The sequence below is a fragment of the Plectropomus leopardus genome, chromosome 18 (genome assembly GCF_026936395.1).
Source record: "Plectropomus leopardus strain MGB_pleo_1.0 chromosome 18, ASM2693639v1, whole genome shotgun sequence".
Classification (NCBI taxonomy): Eukaryota; Metazoa; Chordata; class Actinopteri; order Perciformes; family Serranidae; genus Plectropomus; species Plectropomus leopardus.
The window spans coordinates 7,499,214-7,520,782 of record NC_142193.1 but is presented as its reverse complement, the minus strand read 5'-3'; the positions used below and the strand labels follow the sequence as shown (position 1 = coordinate 7,520,782).

Here is a 21,569-nt window from a genome sequence, read left to right as displayed (position 1 = left end):
GTAAACACTTTCTGGATGATCCAGCGGTTCAGCTCGTCCACGAGTCTCATTAAAATGCAGAATTTAAAAAGGCAAATGTTGGAGGAGAGCAACCTGTTTGAATTTCAGGGGGAAAGAGAGCATTTTTTATTCAACAGGGTTTTGAAGTTAAACTTCTGGTGATGCGAACGAAAAAAAAGACTTGCTCTGATGTGTTGAAAAACAAGATCTTTTATGATATAGCATGACACTTTCATTGGTGCTAAGGTAGCTTCAGATAAAAGGATTTGTCCCAGTCTGGTGTGCACAATCAGCTCCTTTCATGAGGTTCTTTTCATACATATCTTCTTCCCATCAGTTTTTATTCAGCTTGATTGTTTGCGTTAAACAAGTGGTGCTGATGATCCAGACTAACTATCATTAAAAACAAACAAATGTGCGAGCGGAGCAAGAATTTCAGACTATGACTCACCCACTACTACACTCGAAAGCATGAGTTTCCATGTGCAACGATCCGCGCAGATAGAATTGCAGTCTGACAACACCCATTGGCTGAAAGTAGGTCAAGTTTAGATTCACGTCATTCTTTGCTGTGGCGCTACAGTGGATTGTGCCTTCGTTGCTCAGATTTACAGTTGAATGCAGCAGCCCTGAGAGGCTTATTTAGTCACGATTGTGGCAAAGACCTATGGAAACTATGTCCACAAATGCTCACTTTGAAATGTGTCATATCTCAGTGGTTTTGCAGAGTTTTGGGCTCATTTATGAATATATTTCATCGGAGAGAAGAAAGTGTACCAGCCAGGGATCTAATCTGTGTCACTGGCACAACATGAAGCAGCCTTATTCATAAAGAGTAGGACACAGTCATACTTTGAGAGCATATTTTGCATCCAAATGAGTTTTAGTTGAAGGCTAATTTGCCACAAAAATGTATTCTTGCACTTAGAACTGGGTGTATTTATTGTTTTCTGAGTTAGTATATGTGTTGTTTTGTTTCTGACATTTACAGTTTATGTTAAAAGTGATTTTGACCTGAGATCATCAGGGGTATAGCACCAAATTCTGGGCCCTGTGCGTAAGAAGTCTCTGAGGGCACCCTCCCTCTCTTGATCCATGTCTGTCTCATGCATTCATTCATTCATTTTCTGTAACCGTTTGTTCTCGCAAGGGTCGCAGGGGGGCTGGAGCCAACTGACAGGCTGTATAGACAGACAGCCTTTCACGCTCACAGTCAATCCTAAGGGCAATTTAGAGTGACCAATCAACCTGACCTGCATGTCTTTGGACTGTGGGAAAAAGCTGAAGACCCCAGAGAGAACCCACGCAGACACGGGGAGAACATGCAAACTCTGCACAGAAGGGCCTCTGCCCACGGCACAAACCCTGTTCCACTCTGGGATTGAACCAGGGATCCTCTTGCTGTGAGGCAACAGTGCTAACCACAACACCACCGTTTTTAAATTTGTTTATCTATTTATTTCTTTTTACAAGGTCAGTTTTCTATCTTTCCCTTTCCTTTTTTGTGGAAACCTGTTTTCCATTTCTTGAGGAAAAACATTACAGTGTATTTTTGTGCTCCAGCAGCTTTCGCAGTCACTCGCTCAGTTTTAGCTGCATTTAGAGACAGTCCATGTGCAGAGTCAGGATAAAACATTTTTCACCTTTAATGCCCCTTCCCGTTGGGGTTCTGAGTAATCAGTACTTTTAAATTCTTGGTATATCTGAAGCAATTGCAAGAAAATGACATGAGAGCTATTTAAACATGAAAGACATTGGTAGTAGACTACAAAGGTACTTTATAGCAGGCAGTATATATTTATTTTACTTCATTTCATTTTTTTAATTTTATTTTTTATTTTTTATTTTTTTACACACATAAAACTGCATAAAATCCAAATAAGTAAATGTTTCAGGAGTAGTTAAGAAGCCACAGGCTTATACAAACAGACCCCACCTCAACTGGAGAACAATAGAATAGAATCGAATAGAATCGAATATAATAGTCTTTATTGTCATTGTACTGGTACAACGAAATTAAAGGTGCTCCTACAGAGCGGCTGTACACCCCAGAAGATTTAAACAACCCCATTAACAACAACCATAACAACCATAACAACTAACAAAAAACGGAGATACATGATTTATGCATTTTTATGGGGGATAACATAATTGCATGATAAAGCATAAAAAAGCTATGCATATTTAAGTAAGCAACTACTATCATTCAAAGCATTTTCACGTAAAAACTGCTGAGTAAATGCATACACGTATACACATGCACACGTACACAGTGCAAAGTATGGACAGTAATGTTCAGCGCCAGCTTGTGTGACGGCCGGATTAACCTGCTGAGAGGCCCTCGGGGGGGAAAAAAAAAAAAATGTAGGCCCCTTGTGACTATCCTCCCCACCCGCATTCCCAGGTCTGCTTGCATTGACGTTAAGGTCATTTCATAAACACAAATTATCAAATTATATTATTAATTATAGAAAATTAAAGAAAACTGCAAAAAAAAAGGTGCATTTATGTGATAATATGCCAATTTCATGACACAAAAACTAGAGGGGTGCCTCACTAATAGGCTGCTATGTTACAAATGTTAAAAACATCAAAAAGAGAGGTATGAAAGGAAGAAAGTATTCAATGTATTAAGTGGGACATCCCATTTCGGTTAGGCTTAAACATATGATCAAAACAGCTGACATATAAATTGTCAGCAGTGGATTGAATTTGGAAAGCTTCAAATTGACAGAACAAATAAGAGTGTTGCATGATTGAATTAAAAAAAAATTTGCACTGTCTGTGCTTTATTTTGCCACCTCAGACGATGAATTGATCGCCTCACCCTTAAATACAAGTTTTCCAATTGTCATTGAATGCAGCATATAATCAGCGGTCGTTTGGGGCTATGATTTTGTTTTTTTCCCATGCAAATTGAACGTCTCGCGAGAAACGTCTCCGCCCTCCCGGTCCTTTGACGTCACCGGCGTCCGTCTCCGCACATGGATGGAGAAGTGTAGAGGCTCCGTTAAAGCTCCACTCCCCCCGCCCTCCTCCTCCAGCCTATTTGCTAGCCAACTCCGCATACAGACAGCCAGCCGTTCACCGTCCTGCTGCTGCGCGGAGTCCCGTCTTCTCCCTCCGAGCTCCGGTGTTGTTTCATCCCGCCTGAGAGGATCTACGAGGGGTTGGCTAGCGAGTTCGGTCGCGTTTCTTTTGGGGGGGGATATACAGTCTTGTCTTTGCGAGCGTTGTTCTCCAGTTGCCCTTCAAGACATATGGAGAAAATGGCCAGACCTCTTCCTATAAACCCAACTTTCCTGCCGCCGACACACGGCGTGCTGAAATCCCTGCTGGAAAATCCGCTGAAGCTGCCTTTTCATCACGACGAAGGTACGTTTTCTATAGAAAACTTGACTTGAACGCAACTCTGCTTTCCCCTCCTTTCTGCTGTGTTTCTCCGCTGGCTATTTTCAGTCTGCAGACGTCCGTGTTTTTTGACAGATTAAACGCAGATAAGGTCAGGTTTTAAAAAATCCTCTGAGAGTGACGCTTATTATTATTCTACAATCTTTGTCGAAAAAGAAACAATGTAATCTTATTAGTTGGCGCGCGGCAGAGATAAATAAAACAGAATGCTGATTATTTTGGTTGAATATTAGTTGACTGACAGGTTGGCATTAACTTACACTCAAGCTAACAAGCTAATTCAGCCTATATTTACTATCTAAATCAGCTTAAAACATACGTGTTCACATGAGTTGTTATTGTGACTGCGCTGTTTTTAGTTGGCAGGTTCGTTTATCACCTTTAAACCCTTCGGTGGGATTTATATTAGTGATACCACAAAGTGACGATAGAGGGCGTCTTTTCTGTCCTGAAGCTGTTGTGGATGTTTGTATTGTTGAATTCACTGAGTGACATTAACTTGCCTGAACACAAATAAAGATCTGGTTTTTATTATTAAAATGTTAGTTGAAAAATAAAATTAAACAATTCAAAATAGATTCAAGGTTCAGTTTATTTGTTATTTTTCTCATATATCTGCATACATAAAAAAGAGGATATGCCTTTAGCCCAGCTCACAGCAATACAACAGAAAATAGCAAAATATAAATGTTAAAACAAATGTATATCTATAAACTTAATGTTAAAAACAACCCCACTAAAACCAGATATAAAAAAAGCTTAACAAGAAATAAAAGTGCAGGTGCAGCATACATATCAGCACAGACATTCTAGTATTTAAATTTGAAATTGCAGTATAAAAACATCAAACTAAAAATAAAACCATATTTTCTTGATTAGTCACGCAGATGTTTTTGGTTTTGTTTGTCTAGGTTCAGAAAATAGTGAAGTCTTCCAAGATTATAGCAGTACAACGGAGGATAAGTTTAATTTAGTTAACTTAATTTAGTTGGTACATTGAAAAATGTACAACAACATGTATAAACAAACAATGCACTCAACAGTTTTGAGTATGAAAGAAAAGTTCCACAAAAAATTGAATAGTCCCCAATTATTATTATTTTTATGGTAAACTGGATGCACTGACCCTGTAAACCCCAGGCACACACTCTGTTTATACCCATGCAATGACCCGTGATCCTCCTCTGCTGTGAGACAATGAAATGACTGTTGCAAACATTTGCAGGTTTTGGGAAAGACAAGGAGAAAGAGAAGAAGCTGGAAGATGAGAGCAGCGCAGCCAACCACCCACAGTCAGCCTTCCTGGGACCGACCCTTTGGGACAAGACCCTGCCCTACGATGAGGACAACTTTCAGCTGGAGTACATGGACCTGGAGGAGTTCCTGTCGGAGAACGGCATCCCCGCTAACACAGCCCAAGGCGACCAGGCCCCGCAGGCGGCACAGCAGACACAGGCGCCACCGCCAGCCCCACCCACGCCCACTGTAGTGGACCTCAGCAGCCGCGCCACCACCTCGGTTCACACAGGCATGGCGCCTCAGACCTGCCTCCGCAGCCCAAGCACAGCAGGTAGGAATCACATGCTGTGCACCTGAAACCTCACCTACACGTCTGTTCACACCTCCTCTGTGTGAGGGGAGGCTCTCACAGGTTGCGTTGCTGTTTGCTCACCTGCGACACACACACCCTTCACCATTAGAGGAACTGTCGACTCAGAGATGCAAATAGTGAACAAGATCTTGTGTCTTTGAAGGCATCGCCTCTGGGTGCTGATTTAGATCTGTTTCTCATTTAGCATGTGCTGTTTAATTTCTGCTAGTTGGAGCTTTTGACCAGGTACACACTGACATACTTAAATTCTGATTTACAGCCCTGATCTGGACTTTGGAGTCCGTGAGTGCAGCCTAAACAGGCTCAAGTCCAAAGATGCACAAAGCTCTGATTGGCAGAAATGCTCTCTGCCCTGACTTTGTCTGCCATGAGTCATGTTTACTTTAGTTTCTGTGTGTGTGTGTGTGTGTGTGTGTGTGTGTGTGTGTGTGTGGTTGTAAAGGTGTATCGTAAGTTTTTCCTTTGTTGAGAGGTTTTGATATTAATTTTAATCCCTAAAGAATTCCCTGTAGGGTTTGGCAGTTGCCAATTAAAAGCTCTTTGCGTTTGTCAGAGACGTGATTCATAAATGACTACATTCTGCGTAATGTCATTGAGCCTTTGTTTTGTTGCGTAGACTCAATGAGATTAATTTATGATGTATTATAAAGATTTTTTTAATGTTACACTTTAATGTTGCCCCTGAGATCCACAATAGGATCTACAAAGAGTCATCTAATGTAATTAATTTTCAAGACAGGCGTCGGTATGAAGCTATAAGCTTACACAGAACCATTCATTTCATTATATACGTGTATTTTTTTCAGTGTTGTGGTGATCAAATGGAGCTTTTCTAGTGGAAAATAATGTAATTGAGATGAGCTGACATTAAGTAGGTAGTTTTAGACTGCAGTGACTTTGTTTAGCAATTCACCAGACAGATCTGAATCATTTAAAGGGCCGACCCTCACTGTAAACATAAACAGAGCAAATTCTCAGCTGGCAAAACCCGACCACGGCACCGGGGAACGGATATTGTTTCAATTCCAAACGTAACATAAAAAGGCTCTTGCTGCTGGTAGAAGATCTGACAGATAAACAGATGGATTGTTTTACCTGTAAATGCTGAAGAGGTGGAGTCCTCCTAAAAAGTAACACGTATTCTTCCTCTGAAGAGTTAATGAGCGCCTGATAGAGCATGTTAATGGAGCAACGAGTTACATATTTAAATAACCTAGAATCAGTTAAATGCTGATTAACCTTCCCTGCAGTTCTGTATTGATCCCACAGGTAAAACACTCAATAGTTTGGATGATAGGAAGAATGATTGATCACCATGCTGTCCACTGTTCAAGGGCTGATTTGAACTGTTTTTGAGTGGAAGGTCAATTACTCTCCTGAAGAAACCACAGTCACAGAGAGTCTCATAATTACAGTTGTGGTGGGACTAGTTGTGCCAGATTTTGGGCATGATGTTTGTAGATCTCGACAGCTGGTGAACCGCTGCCACACAAACAATTCCTCTCAGTGTGTTGTGTCTCATATGAAGGACAAAACCTTGAAGACAAACTGTAAGCACTCTGTTTACCTTCACTGTAATGTCGTAAAGACATCTTATGACATCGAGTCTTGGTTTATAAAAATAAAAAAAATGGCTAGACAAGATTATTTGTCACATTGGTGATATTATGAATGCCTTATTGATTCAGTATACTTATAAAAAATAAAAAAATCTCTGAATCTAGGGCTGCAAACAAAGATTATATTCATTGTTGATTAGTTTCTCGATACACATATTAGTCGATCGGTCTAAAATTTGTCCGAAAATAAGGATAATTTTCAATAACAGTTACCCAAAAGCCAAAAATGATGTCCTCAAATGTCTTTTCTTGTTCCACAATCCAAAAATATTTAGTTCACTCTCATAGAGTAAAAAAAATGGAAAATATTCAAATTTAAGAAGCTGGCTCAGAGAATTTTTTATTATTTTATTCTTAAAAGATTTTGCAAAGCATTTAATAGATTCTAATATAAGTTGGTGATTAATAAAAGTTTAATAATTGACAACTAACTGATTAATTGGTGCAGCTCTTTCTGAATCCCATTTAGTTAAACTGACAAAAAGCTAACAACAACCAATAAGCCGACAGTCCAGGCCAGAAACCCAGAATATTCAACAGGTCAGGCTGGAATTAATCGGTCAATTCAGGTCGTTCATAGAGGACATTGAAAAGTAAGGCATTTTGACTTTTATAAAGGTTTAAATGTACAAACAAAAAATTAGAATAGAAAATGAATAACACATTTCACGGGTAAAGATAAGATACTCTGGTTTAAGCCTTCTTTCCCTTCTCCATGCAGTAAGGAACAGTATAATCTAGAGCTGCACAGTCTGCTGTTATTTGTCATGAAATAATTAACTGATGAGTCCATAAAATGTCAAAACAAATTATAAAAATGCACATAACAGCTTCCCAGAGCCCATGGGGATTTCCTTTTGTTTCAGTTTCAGTTCAAAACACAAAGATAATAAGATTTTTAGATACATTAAATGATGGAAAGCAACAAATCCTCACATTTGACAAACTGAGACTGAGGATTTTTAATATATTGACTTAAAGAAATTGTACACTAATTGTCTGAGCACTAGACAGTTCATCATAATACATTGTTTACATTATACCATCTAGCTCTAGTTTATCAGAAGGAAATCAACCATGAGCAAAATGTAGTTATATTTGATGGAAATTAAGCATTATTCCATGTCTTCTCCTCTAAAAGTCCTTCATGTAGCATGTTTTTTACAAGTGTTCCTTCTTTGGGCCAGTTAATTTTCTTCACGCAACCAGAGAGGTGTGGGCTAAGCTCTGATCATTTCAGCTCAAATCTGAAACAGTGCACAAATGGGTGCTCCAAAGGAGGTGCATCTGTACAGTACACTTTATTCCAGCCTGAGTGCACATGTGCGTACTTCAGACCGTGTGTGTGCATGTGTGTGTTCTGTTTTGGTCTGTCTCTGTCTGCATCTTCACATTTATCTCTCACGTGAACGCGGCTGGGGTTTCCTGCAGCGTGCCAGGCCATGTGACGGACACATGCAGGCGCCGTGTGCAGCACTGAGCTGCAAACAGGAGCTTGTCACGGCATGAACCTGCCTCCCTCCCCTCCCTAATCCCCTTTACTTTCACCATCCCCTCCCCTCTCTCCCTCTCTCTGTCTTTAACACTCTCCACTTCCCGTCCAGTCTTCCTCTCCCTCCCTTGCTGGGCTCGGCTCCGACACAGCCTGGACTCGGAGCCAAGGCACAGGCTGTACCCTGCAGAGATCACATGGACTCTGGTGTGCTTTTGTCACGTGCTAGCAATATTGTTCCAGCTCGCCAAGCCTTGTCTCGTCTAACCAGCCACTCCACCAACAACAACACCACCACCACCCACAACAAGAACCACAATCCCTTTGCGCCTGCATGCAAGCGATACAGCAGGCGGCTGATAACATCGTTATCACAACCAACTAAGCAACAGAGCTAAATGTGGGGCTCATATACTTTTGCAGTAATGATTTAATGTGTCAGAAGGCTGTTGATGCAGATATAAGTCAAAACTTATCAGATTTCTACTCTGAAGAGTATGAATGCTTATCTTTCCTGTCGTTGTAGTAATTTCCTCTAGGCCCTTTTTTGCAAACTGAGTAGCTTTCCTCTCAAATGTCTTGTCATGTGGTCTGCCGACAGGATCAGCATGACCTGCATGACTGACCTGCAGGAATTATTATTGGGGGAACTGTGTGTCGTGGAAACAACACTAAATTCTGCAAAATTCTGTTTGGTTGATAAATTAATTGGAGGACTTGTTAGCATCCTGCTGATGATCAAGTGAAAGACAAGTTTGTTTTTCTTATTGTCAAAATTCTCAAAACCAACAATGTGTTCGTCTATATCTCACTACATTCCGACTTCATTCCCTAGTGAAGATGTAATTCTTCAAAACCGTTTCCTCAGTCATCTCAAACATTTCCCTGTTGATGTAGTTTATAAGAATTGTAACACAAACAGGAGGATATAGTGCATTTGTTGGGAACTATTTTTTTGTGTTAATTCTTAATATCAAATCTAGTGAATATTTGGGGCAGCAGGACGCTGTATGTGGGACTGAGTCACAACAATCTTCAGTGTGTGTTAATGATGATGAAGGCACATGTCAGCCAATGCAACGCTGTGGCATATTGATGCGTTTTTCATATATTTTGGACAGTAGCTTTTGAATATACACACAATACTTGTTAGTTGGATCAGTTGATTGTTGGTCTTGTTCTTTTAATGAGATTTGTTGACATTAAGAAAATATTGTATATTACTTTTGTGGTCATCTGAATCCAGGGTTTCCCACACATTTATTTATTTGTGGCGGCCTGCCACAATTAAAATATGTGCCGCCACACGAGGATTTTATATTACTGTAGCTGGGCTATCCATTAGGAGCGCTATTGGAATATATATACTGTTTGGTTATTCATAAGAACCACACTCTTGGAGTGTAGAATGAAAAGTTAAACTTCACATGTTAATTGCGCTCACTCTAAAAGTTTGCTTTCACCCAGCAACTGCTGACATCTGTTGATCTGATCATTCTCTGAGCGGATCAACAGATAAATTATCCATCCTGTGACTCAAACAACTCAAACTGCACCTGAGGGGAAAAAAAGAACTCATGATGAATCCCGCCTGTGCTTTGTTCACGCCGGACCCACTGAAACGCCCGAGTTTAGAGAGGGGACACAGAATGATTAAAAGATAAATAAAAAGGGACACACGGACAAACAAATTAACTGCTCACCCATCAGGTGCTGCCACACATATATTCTAATCTGCGGGAATCGCAGGAACCAGTTTGACCTTCTGTTGAGAAGAAAAACCAGTTGCAGTAATGCTCTCAGAATTCTGAGCTAAAGTTAATTAGCACTAAAGGGAAAAATATTTTTTGCTAAGTGCAGTCTTAGAGAGGAGCAACGGGCTGTTGTTGGTCCCATGTCACACCCAGTTCAGAGTCCAGCGGCTCTGTCCCTGCACACAGATAGGACCAACAACTAATCACTAACTGTAGTGTTATCACCCGCACAGCTCCATGATAACACTCACAGTAACTCTGATACGATCAATGAGCGTGACACCAACCTGCAGCCAGCCATGCGTGTAACTAGATATACACTGTTGCGTCAAACTCAAACAAATTCCTCAGGTGTTTAATCAAGAGTTATTCCAGCGTTCACACAGCTCTTTGTAGGTCAGCTCAGAACTACCTTTCCCGCTTTGTTAATTTTAGATTTCCTGTTCAGGAGGGGCATTCGTCTACTTCCTCTCCCTTGGAATGTGTCGCATATTAGTCGAGGACATTACATGCCAATGAATGAGCTTGTACGTCTACTTTTATCCCATGACCATGCTGCTGTGTTTTAACTCTGCTAATTAGGAGTTCAAAATGACTCGTAAAGGTGATTAGGGCAACGCTGGCTATTTGCAGGTTTGAGTCTGACAGATTGTCCAAGACAGCGTCTAGTTTTAGTTTGTAAGTAGCTTGCTGTCTGACTGTGCTCAGTTTATTGAATGCTGGGAGGTCAGGTTTGGCAAAAGGTTTTTAAAGCTTATGGATGGATTGCTAATGTCAGGACTCGTGATTTTAATAGTCAGAACTTGTGACAGCAGGAAAATGCTTATGTTTTAAGAGTGCTGGTGTGTAGGGCTGGATATGAGCCTCAGTATACTGAAGCAATTAGTCAATGAAACAATAAGTTGAATGAAAATGTACCTTAAACACCTTTCATAACAAATTGGTCATTTAAATTCTGTTGTTTTTTTGGGTTTTTTTGTATTTCTATAATTTGAAGTTAAATATATTTGCTTTTTATCATCTAGGTTTGAGAAACTTTTCCTATTTTATTTCTTTAGACCAAACAAACAACCAATGAATCTAGATCATTTAACTGATAATAATAATTGGTTGCATTCCCTACTTTCTTGTTACCATAGCTGTACCAAATATCTTTTTTTTTAACATTCAAAGCTTCTACTGAGGTTTGCAAATGAAGCTTTGAATGTTGGTCATCGTATTTGATGGTGTATCGCCCAATTAAAAAAATAAATCTTTCATCAGAATCCTTACTTTGAATAAGATAATTCATACAATTAAATAAGTGAGGGTTTTTCTTTACTTATAAATAGACGTTCTTTAATGAATTCATGCAGTAAATGTTGATTGCTAGACCACCCTGTTACTACAGCTGCATGTCTTCTTTTTGTATGGTAAGCAGGAGGGACTTATTTAACCGTAGTAAAAATGTTGTTTTTGAAAAGCTGAATGCCAACAAATGACTTAGAATTCGACTGTCAACATCACAAGAGAAGCTTCAAACTACTAGGTACAGCCCTATTATCAAATCGTCAAGCACCCATAGTAAGCACTGACTGTTTGATCCCATTCATAGTCTTGTGTACTTTAATGCTTCAATGATAAATCAGAAAATTCATCAATATTTTCAGTATCTTTGGGTTTTGGACTTGTATAGGGCCGATATAATCCATTTGTTCTCTGAGAAAAGGTTAAAGCACAAATTCATGTGCGAAATAATGCATCAATTAATGAAGACAGTAACTGGCAGATCTCTCATTTCACTATTAGACTGATAATTGATGCATTGCACGACGTGTTGTTAATGGAAAAAGGGGTTTTGTAGGAGCCAGTAGGGGGATCGTTTTTGTGTCAAATTGAAAAATGACCATCCTTACCAGCCTAACTAGAGTGTATTGAAGTGCAGCATGTATTTGAAACATATGTTGTAGTTGTTATTTTTTCATTGAGGTATTTTTTCCACATTTCTGCTCAGTTTTATGAGGTGGTAATAAGGAGTTTTTATAGTGCTGCATAGTTTTTCAAACAATCACTCTTGTTTTCCTTATTGGGAACAGAGAGATCTGCATTGCACTCTGCTGAGGATTTCATGTCCCTGTGATGAAGAAGCCCATCACTTCCTCTGGGTAGGATAGTATCTGCCAATGCACGGACTGGGCACAGACTTCCTGTTTGCTTCTGATTCATTCAGAGCTCAATCTGATGCCCCCCCTTAAAACCCTCACCACAGCCAAAAGCAGAGAGCAGTTTGACTGCAAACATTCTGACTGAAGGTCAGCAGCATTGGCTTTCATGGCAAGCTCCCAAGTCCAAAAATGTGGGTCATTATGTACAAACTGCCAGCTTATCAACAACTTCTGAATTCCTGGTTGTTGTGAGTGTTAACGAAATGAGTCACAAAGAAGTAGTTCCACTTGAGATCGGCTAATGAACATCTTTGCATCAGTTAGAGAGGAGCACATCACCTGGATACAGTGAAAAGATTACAGCTGGTGGTTTGAGCTGACAGGAGCTGCTCATAGGTGCACAGTTAAGGATAGTTTGTGGAATGATTGTCCACCTGTGTGATATCACCACCTGCTGGTCAGAGGAAGCAGTTACTTTTCTGCACAGTATGATGTATTTATACACTGAATGAATGGTTTTATTGTTGTCGTTGTTATTGTTGTTTTCCAGAAAAGTAGTCAGTGATTCTCATGCTTTATTTCTGCACCAACCCAACACTCAAGCTTGTACCAGTTCTGAAACATCCAGATCTTAAATACACATATGTGCCCTCACAGTGAAGAAACATATGGAGTCATAGGAGTGCCAAAAATACATCTGTAAATGAATAAGAAAAAAAAGAGAAATCATAATATTCCAAAGAGAAATAAGTTGTTGGTGTTTTTTTTAAAAAAATGGTGAAAATATAAAGATAAACAAATAAAAGAATTACTCTGTAATTGAATAAAAACTTGGAACTAGAAAGAGATATAGAATAATAGGTAAAAGTGGAAATTTAAAGATAAATAATATTAAAATATCTATGTATTATATCTTATGCATTTATATATATATATATATATATATATATATATATATATATCTTTAAAAATGACATGTATTTTCTGCATATAAATTGCAAAATTGTATTCTGTATATTTATTCATTTTTTATTTCTGTTTATATAATGTCATTGTTTACTTCTATACCTTTATTTTTCTTTGAACCTTTACCTAATGCTTTTGCCATTCCTTGATGAGCCAAGCTGTCAATCAGCTGCCTTTGGCGGGAGCTTTTAAGTGCGGACAACAAGAAGTAGACATGTCGCAGACTTGCGCATATGAGTGTGAATGTGGTAGCAGTTTGAATTGGGGATTCAATTATATTTTATCCATATATTTACACTGATATTCATTTATTATTTTATTTATTTCTCCTTTTAAATAACCACATTTTTTTACTTTTTATTTTTTCCTTTTGCTCACTTTTTTTTATGATTCTCCTGTGAATGCAGCTTTCAGCTCCCCCTAAGAGATGTCCTGCTTAGTACAAGAGGCTCTTTTCAGTTACCCAATGCTGCTCCTCCATCGTCCTTTGTCCAACTTTAACAGCCCCACAGAAAAGATCTGCGGATGACGACTCACTCATGACATTGCATATCCAATTACCCCAAATGGCCAGTACCACCTCGACCTTTAATGGTGCCATTTCTGCCATTAGAGTCAAAATCAGAGGTGTTTAGAGTTTGCCTCCTGCTGATGTCTCCCCTCTCTACCAAATAATTAGAGGTTTTCCGCACTCTTTGCACCCTCTTTTCAAGAAAATAGGATGATTCTGTGCCCTCGCCAGCAGCTAATGTGTGCTATTTTTTTGTTTGTCTCCTGCAGCACTGCCCTCAGCCCGAGACACCCCCAGCCCCATCGACCCAGAGTCCATCCAGGTGCCCCTGAGCTACGAGCCCGACCCACAAGACCTGGCTCTGTCTAGTGTGCCCGGCCAGGAAATGTTCGACCCCAGGAAACGCAAATTCTCCGCAGAGGAGCTGAAACCACAACCAATGATCAAGAAAGCCCGCAAGGTCTTCATCCCCGAAGACCTGAAGGTAACCTTCTGCTCCGTCTCTGTCTGTCAGCCGGGGTGGGAGTGTGTTTGCTGATGTGAGATTAGATCTCCTGTTTTGGCCCAGATGTTGGGCCTGTTGTTTCGTAAGCAGGGTAGGGTCTGAGGCAAGTTTAGCCCTGAGGGAAGAAGGAGCATGGGAGCCAAACAAGCTACAGTCTCAAATGTGAGGAGTTTAGGACGTGGGTAAAACAGTCTAAACAAAACTGGATAATGTAATGTGTTGTATGTTAACTTAAACCTATGTGTAACCCTGATCAAAATAGTACTTGTAGACGCATTGTTGACAGCTGCTGTCGTGTATCTCCAACAAGACACAATTTGTTTTATTTCTTATTTACTGTAAAACCCATCATTACTAGATGGAAGTTTATAAGAAACCATTATAGGGATTATTGTTTGGGGCTTAATATAAAAATTTTCAACAGCAGTACTAATAAGATACCAGAGTTTTGGTATTATTACCAAAGAAAATTTGTGCCTCAATGCCAGCGATAGCTGAAGCCAGAGGCATTATGATTTTGGGTTGTCCATGCACCGATATGCCCTATTCTCATATTCAAACGCCTTTAGGGTAATTTCTTTAAATATGGCACAAACATCCACTTGGACTTAAAAATAAACTGATTAGAATTTGGCAATTGAAGATTAAAAGTCAAGGTCACTGAGACCTTCCCTTTTGGCCATAACTTATGAATAATAACAGTAAAATTCTGACAAAACTTTTTGGTCATGTTAGTGTAATTATTATTTTGGTTTGGATGTGCAGTTTTAGATACTGGTAGTGTTCCACAGGAAGAAGGCTTGAAATGTCATTCTTTCTTTGCATCAGCCTCAGTCCAAAAAATGTTATTTAATGGTGCATGTTGCACTATATTTAGCAGCAATGGTAAGTGTTTGTTGTGTTCCGTTTCAAATGAATCATGCAGCATCAGACGGCAGAAAAACCCACACTGTGATGTGATACAGCAGTGCAACAACATTATTGCCTTTATTCTTTTCTGTAGTCATTTCTAAAGAAATTCAGCTCAAAGGTTTTTAACAGAGTGTCTGTGCATTGGAATTTGTTGTGCAACAATATACATTCACTGGCGATAGTTTAAACTGACAGTGTTGGCTCTGCACAGCTTCATATCTTCACCTTGTGATTCAGACAGCACCCCGAGGCCTTCATCATTGGACTTTTTAGACCTCAAGACCATCAGATTCAGGGTCCGTGATGGAGAACAAATAAATCCAAAGTGTTATTTCGGATTAACGCTGCACTTTTGCTGGGCTGACACGTGCTTTACTCTCCAGGACGATCGGTACTGGGCCCGGCGCAGAAAGAACAACGTGGCAGCCAAGAGGTCACGGGACGCCCGGCGGCTGAAGGAGAACCAGATCGCCATCCGGGCCAGCTTTCTGGAGAAGGAGAACGCCGCCCTTCGCATGGAGGTAGCAGAGATGAGGAAGGAGCTGGGCCGCTGCAAGAACATTGTGGCTAAATATGAGGCCCGACACGGGCCCCTGTGAGCCCTCAAAAACCGCAACTAACACCCACCAAGTCACACCCCCTTTACTCCCCTGACCCAGCTTCCCTTGAGTTTGAAGGACAATGTGTCTCTTTTGGTGGCACTGCCCCCTCCTCCTCCTCCTCCTCCTCCTCCTCCTCCTCCTCCAGCCCCACAAACCTCCCATCTCACCCTCCACCCCATTCAACACACACCTGAATGATTCTGGTATTATAACTGTCATTTTGACTTCTATCATAAGCTTCGATTTGTCTGTTCCTTCTTTTATTTTCACATCGTTCAACTAAATATATATAAACATAGATACATGTATGTATTTGCACACGCATACTTCCCACTTTAATGTACTGTGAGGAGTTATGAGCCAACCCACCAGCTGAGTCCCCCGCTACCTTCCACTTTTGAGAAACGATGCCATGCTGTTGTTCACTTTCATACCAATTTTATACGTGCGATCAGGACTGAAAACTGTTTTTTCCCTTCTTCTTCTTCTTCTTCTTCTTCTTCTTCTGTGTTATAAAATGTGGCGTGTCCAAGAGCCTGCTTATACCCCACAAATCTTGTGTTTTTTAAACCCTGTAAATGTTTGTTTTTCTCCCATCAGCAACATCTTTTTAACCCTTTTAAAAACTTTTCTTGTTGTATTTCTAACTTGCCGGCGCTCTAACACTGACACGACTCCCCCTCAGCTTCTCTGACAGCATTTTCGGTTTTTTAACATTCAGATAGCACTATAAAAAATTATTTTTTTCCTGTGTAATTGGGCGTAGATTTGCCGTTATTTTGTTTTTGTTTTGTTTTTCATCAACCAGTCACTGAGCAATAATTCCTGTCCAGAACTTAACTGACATGACTACCTAAATGTAACCCCCTCCTGGCCAATCCCCCCCTCTTTCCATCTTCAACTCACCTGTCAACTAAGAAAACTTTATATAACCTCTGCACTAATGCGTGTCTCACAATCTGATCCGGTGCAATGTTTCCACTCACTCAAAATTTTCCTCCGCCTCATATTTATCTACCTTTTATTTCTCAGATGGAAGATTGTTGTTTTTTATATATATATATATATATAAATAAATATATGTATTCTGTTAATATAATTGTTAGTATTAATACTACTCTTGACATTGTCGTTGTTTAGCCTCCTCCTTGTTTTCAGATTTAAGCATGATTTTTCTTTCACAGAACGAAAAAGCTTATTTTTCTTTTTTCTTTTTTTTTTGCAAAGTTGTTGATAATTCGTTTTGCTTCTGTTTAACTTTTAGCATGATTAATATGAGTGTTTTTATTTAGAAAATCAATACAGATGTCTGTAGTCTCTCATTGTAGCTCTATGTTTGCCCTCTTTTTAAAGATGGCTGTATGAATGTAAAAGATGTTGACAAAACAAAAAAAGTTGGATGGTGTTGTCCAATACTGTGGTTAACCCAATCAATTTGTTTACTGCAGACCAAACGATTCACAACAGAGATGATATATTGGTTACAAAAGATATGTTTATACAAACCTATTCTATAAGTTGTTCTTTTTGTACAGTATTTTTCCTATACATTACTGAACTATGTATTTTAAAGGCACAACAGATCCAGAATATTATTAAAGAATACAAGTATATAATTCAAAAAACAAATGCATATAGTGGTATTTTGATATTCTATATTAGCTAGGATGTGCTAGTTTTACAGAGATTTGTGGATATTGAACAGCACCCAAACCTCCTGGGCATTATTATTATTATCATTTTCATGATGAATATTATTATTATGACAACACTCCTAGTGTTGGCGGCACACTTAGGCTCCCATATCATAAAAGTCCCATTTAACTCTGAGGAAGCAGATACTGAAAATGCAGTCCATAAGAGAGAATGTACAGTTAAGGCACTTTTTTAAATCCATCGACTCAAATCCCATTAAAAACAAAACACGAGTTTGTTCATCATGTTTAGTGTTGTATCGTTCCCCCGACAGGTGGCAACATTTAAGGTGTCATCCAGTTTTTTTCTTTCTTTCACAGTGAATATTCGTAACTTTTCATGGCTTTTTTTTTTTTAAATTGCGCAGCTTGTGAGTTTCTTTCTGATCTGATTTGATGGGATGAAGTTACTATGAAGGAAGGGAAATCTATAGCTGGTTACTATTGCTGCTCTGTTTGTAATTGATTCCTTCAGCCGATGCAGTTGTAGGGTGTTCCTGAACCTGAGTGATGGACACTGGGAAGCTTTCTTTGTTTTCTTAAATGAAGGCTTACAGTGGAGTTTCCCCAAATGTTACTTGTGTCGTAGTATAGAGCTGCATGCTGCTTTTTGCCAACCAGTCCAAGACTAGGATGTGACCGATTCATGTTTTTGAGGGCTGATATTGATATTTCTGGTTATTTGTATGGAAGTCCAGGGTTTCCAGTATTAAATGAAATCATCCAGCTGAATAGTTTTACATTTTGGGAATATTATTTTATCTCTTTTATCTCTGATAGTTAAATATAAGAGAAGATAAATATCACTTACATGTGTGCATTTAATATGACGTTAAAGTCAGCAGTTGATTAGTTGCGTTTAAAGACTTTGAATGGAGAAAAACAAATTTTCATTTTGTTTTTATCAGAAATGAGCTTAAAAATGAAATGAACATTTCACATTCAATGGTAGATTTGAAAAGAAATAAATTTTATTAGTTATTTGTCAGTGGAGTTCTAATTTCTAGTTTGGTAATAATGCATTTTCAAACCTGTAAATAAAAACTACTATTTTATGAGAATATTTTTTTGGCATACATCATATGCACACAAACCACAAAAAATTCTCAACAAGTAAATTACATTAATTTAATATTGGCAGCCCTGGACTTCCATATTTTTGCGATAATTCTTAAAGTCATCAGTATTTGGTTCTTTTTTTAAGGCGGAAACAGGGTTTAAAAACATAATCCAAATGAAACAATCAAAAAAGCCAATATCGACCCAACAAAACAGGTCAAATTGCAGTCCAAACCTGGTTGAACATTATTGATCCAATCCAAAGGCGTTCTTTTCTAACCACAAACTATCGTCTTAGCATTTTTGCGCTTTAGAGTGTGTTGGAAGACTGGAACGATGCTTCCTAAATCTGTGGAGCATCTTTTTATGAAATCGTATATGTATATGTATCATAGGAAAAAGCCAATAATTACTCCATGTGTATCCCAAAAGTACCTCACTGTCAAGTGATTTCACTACCTCACCCGGAAACGTTAACCATACTTCTGAGTCTATTCCAGTGCCTTGAATACACTGACTGTTCCCCAGTCTCTCAGCAATGTAAAGTTCTCATCACAGCACCAATCCGATAGGTTCAGATCTGCACTGAAGGGCTTCTTAGTGCATCAAAAAAATCTATATATTATATACACTGACAACTCTCTTCATTTCTTATTTTGGACATTGCAATAGACTTGTAACCATTGTATTCATGGCAACACCAACGGACTGTTTCAGAGTGTGTAAAAACACAACTTAAAGGTGTATTCGGTCGTGATTGTCATGGAATGGATGCATAACATTTATTTGTGCTGTTCAGCCCTCAGCCTCTCCGTCTCTCTGTAATTTTTAGTGTCTAATAAAATCCCAATTCTTTTCCGCCGTGTCTCATTTCTCTGCTTATGCATGCAGAATGCTTTTAGAAATGACAAAACATTAAAGTCATGATGGAAAGCCTAATTAGCACTTGAGCCGAGAACCTCATTTAGAATGAATATTAATCTGTCCATAGCATCAAATATTGAAAACTATTAAAATGGGTCTAGTCTAGTTATTCTTTTATTGCTTAATCTAAATCTGGAAATGAAGACATTTTGCAAATCAGTGACTTTACATTAGCAAAAGTTTTTGTACAGCTTCTTTATGCAATTGATTCAGCTTTGACTAATTTTGTCAAATAAAAATACATATATTTTATTTAAAAACATTTGGCTAAGGTGTTTTATAAAAATCCTAATTTGATATTTAAATTAAAAACTGAGTAATGATTTTTTTTCTGTTACTTGTCAGTTTTTTATATACAGTGTTCAACACTGGCATTGTATGGCTGTTCAGATTCTTAGTGTGATTAATCCTTTGAAACCTGAGCGAATTTGGTTGATTTCTTTCAAAAATATGGGAAAAGAGCAATGAGTAATTTAAGGAGAAATGACCAAAAATGTAAACATAAAAATAAAAAAGTTATTAGAAAATGGAATAAAATACAAGAAAATTGCCTGAAAATTAACAAAAAACCAAAAGAAAAGTAAGAAGCAAAAATACATATTTAAAAAATATTAATAAAGTTTTCTGGACATTTTCCTTAGCTTTTTAAAAAATAATTTTCTAAATCTATTAGTTTCTTTCAGTTTGTGAAACATTTCCCACCAAGTTGCTCACAGGAAATTGAGGTCTGTCCAGGTTAAGGGTTAACTTCTTATTGATCAGATATTCACCAGTTTAATTCAGGTGATTTAATAATAAAGATTTAATAATTCAGGAAATTTGTCAGCTTGGCAAACTTGAATCTTAATGAAGTTCTTGTATGACTGCTTTGTGTAACATGGTTTGTAGAGATGTTTGTCTTATTTTGGCAAAGTCTTAAAAACAGTTAATAGCTTCAATAGCATAAATATACTTCACTACTTACATCAATGGAAAGAGTATTGTTTTTGGTATTGGTCGTGAAACTCAGGCATCATGGTGTTTCACCACACTTGGGTCAACAGACACCAGAGATGGAGCCAGAGCAGGGAACAACAGCCCTGTCAGCTGATGCCAGCTGCAGATCGTAGTAGCTGATCAGTACCTCCCCGGCATCCTGCGATCACGAGGAGAAGCAGCTGAAGCTCATCTTCAATCAGCTCAGCACTGGCTGAAAAGACGCCTCTCCAAGCCTCAGTCCAGAGAGAGGAAGGCAAGAAGACAATCCTGTGTTAGGCCCTCAGTCTCGTCCAGCAGCAGACACCTTTATTGAACTTAGAGAACAGCTCGAGTTTCTTTGTTGTCTCGTCTTCACAGTGTGACTTGTCTGTCCTTGCTAGGAAGACAGAAGTGCCTTGGTTAAGACAGTGAATTACTTATTAGAGTGGGAAGAATTTCTGTTTTTTGTTCCATTTCCTTTTCCCCCACCTTTTTCAAATTGAAGGGAAACTTTTTGGTAAAAGTCTGAAATTGGTGCGGACTGACCAATCACCTAAAAATATAGAAAAACATGAATGTAGCAGGGTATGTTTATTTCGAAAAGCAGACATTTATACCAAAAATTGATGTGGAAAAGGTACCAGCTGATGCCTAAAATTCACCAGGATGCAGTTAATTGTTTAATGCTTAAAAGTTTCTCTTCTCCTCTTGATGTTGAAAGGAGACATACGCCCTTGCTACAAAGTTTGCATTGAGTGCCTGGTTAGATTCAAGTCCTGTTAACTTATTAAAGGTTCAAATCAAATCTTCACAAACCCCAAAACCAAAGACTCATAGGGAATTTTTCCACCCTAAAATATCCTTCTGGAGATGTTTTTCTGAGTTACCAAAGAGCCTGAAAAAGGATCTGTGTAGCTAATGCTTTCTTATCAATGTTTCCACCATAGAGAGGGATCATTTTAGCCCTTTAACCATTTGAATACCGGAGTGACATCTCTTTTCCTGTGATGCTTTCAGACTCCTTTAACAAGTATTTAAACCCTTCAACCCTGAACACATTGCTGTGATTGATTGTTGTGACTTTCAAAGACATGAGGAGGAAAAAAGGCCCTAAGCAACTCTGTGAGAAATGTTCCACAAATTGGAAGAAATGATTAGATTTAGAGTTATTTACTTAAAAAAGAAAAAAGAAAAACTAGGGAAAATGTTTAGGGAAAAAAAAAAAAAGTGAGGGAAAAACTCACATTTACATATTTTAAATGTTAAAAATATATATAATTTCTAATACCCTTTAGAGGCATTTCCTTGTTTGTTTTTTAATTTCTTTGTCTTTTTTACACTAATATTCATGTAATGTTCTTGTGCTTTTTCCTCCTTTTTTGCTGTTTTTTGGGTCATTTTTTGTTG

General features: G+C 38.6%; 1 protein-coding gene across 1 annotated transcript; it reads left to right on the top strand.

Annotated features, from left to right (window-relative positions):
* Positions 1-3,025: 3,025 nt before the first annotated feature.
* Positions 3,026-19,139, top strand: hlfa (HLF transcription factor, PAR bZIP family member a). Its single transcript, XM_042504284.2, has 4 exons — positions 3,026-3,375; positions 4,637-4,981; positions 13,779-13,993; positions 15,310-19,139. Exons 1-4 carry the CDS (start codon positions 3,261-3,263, stop codon positions 15,523-15,525), a joined length of 891 nt encoding a protein of 296 aa, XP_042360218.1. The 5' UTR covers positions 3,026-3,260; the 3' UTR covers positions 15,526-19,139.
* Positions 19,140-21,569: the final 2,430 nt, after the last annotated feature.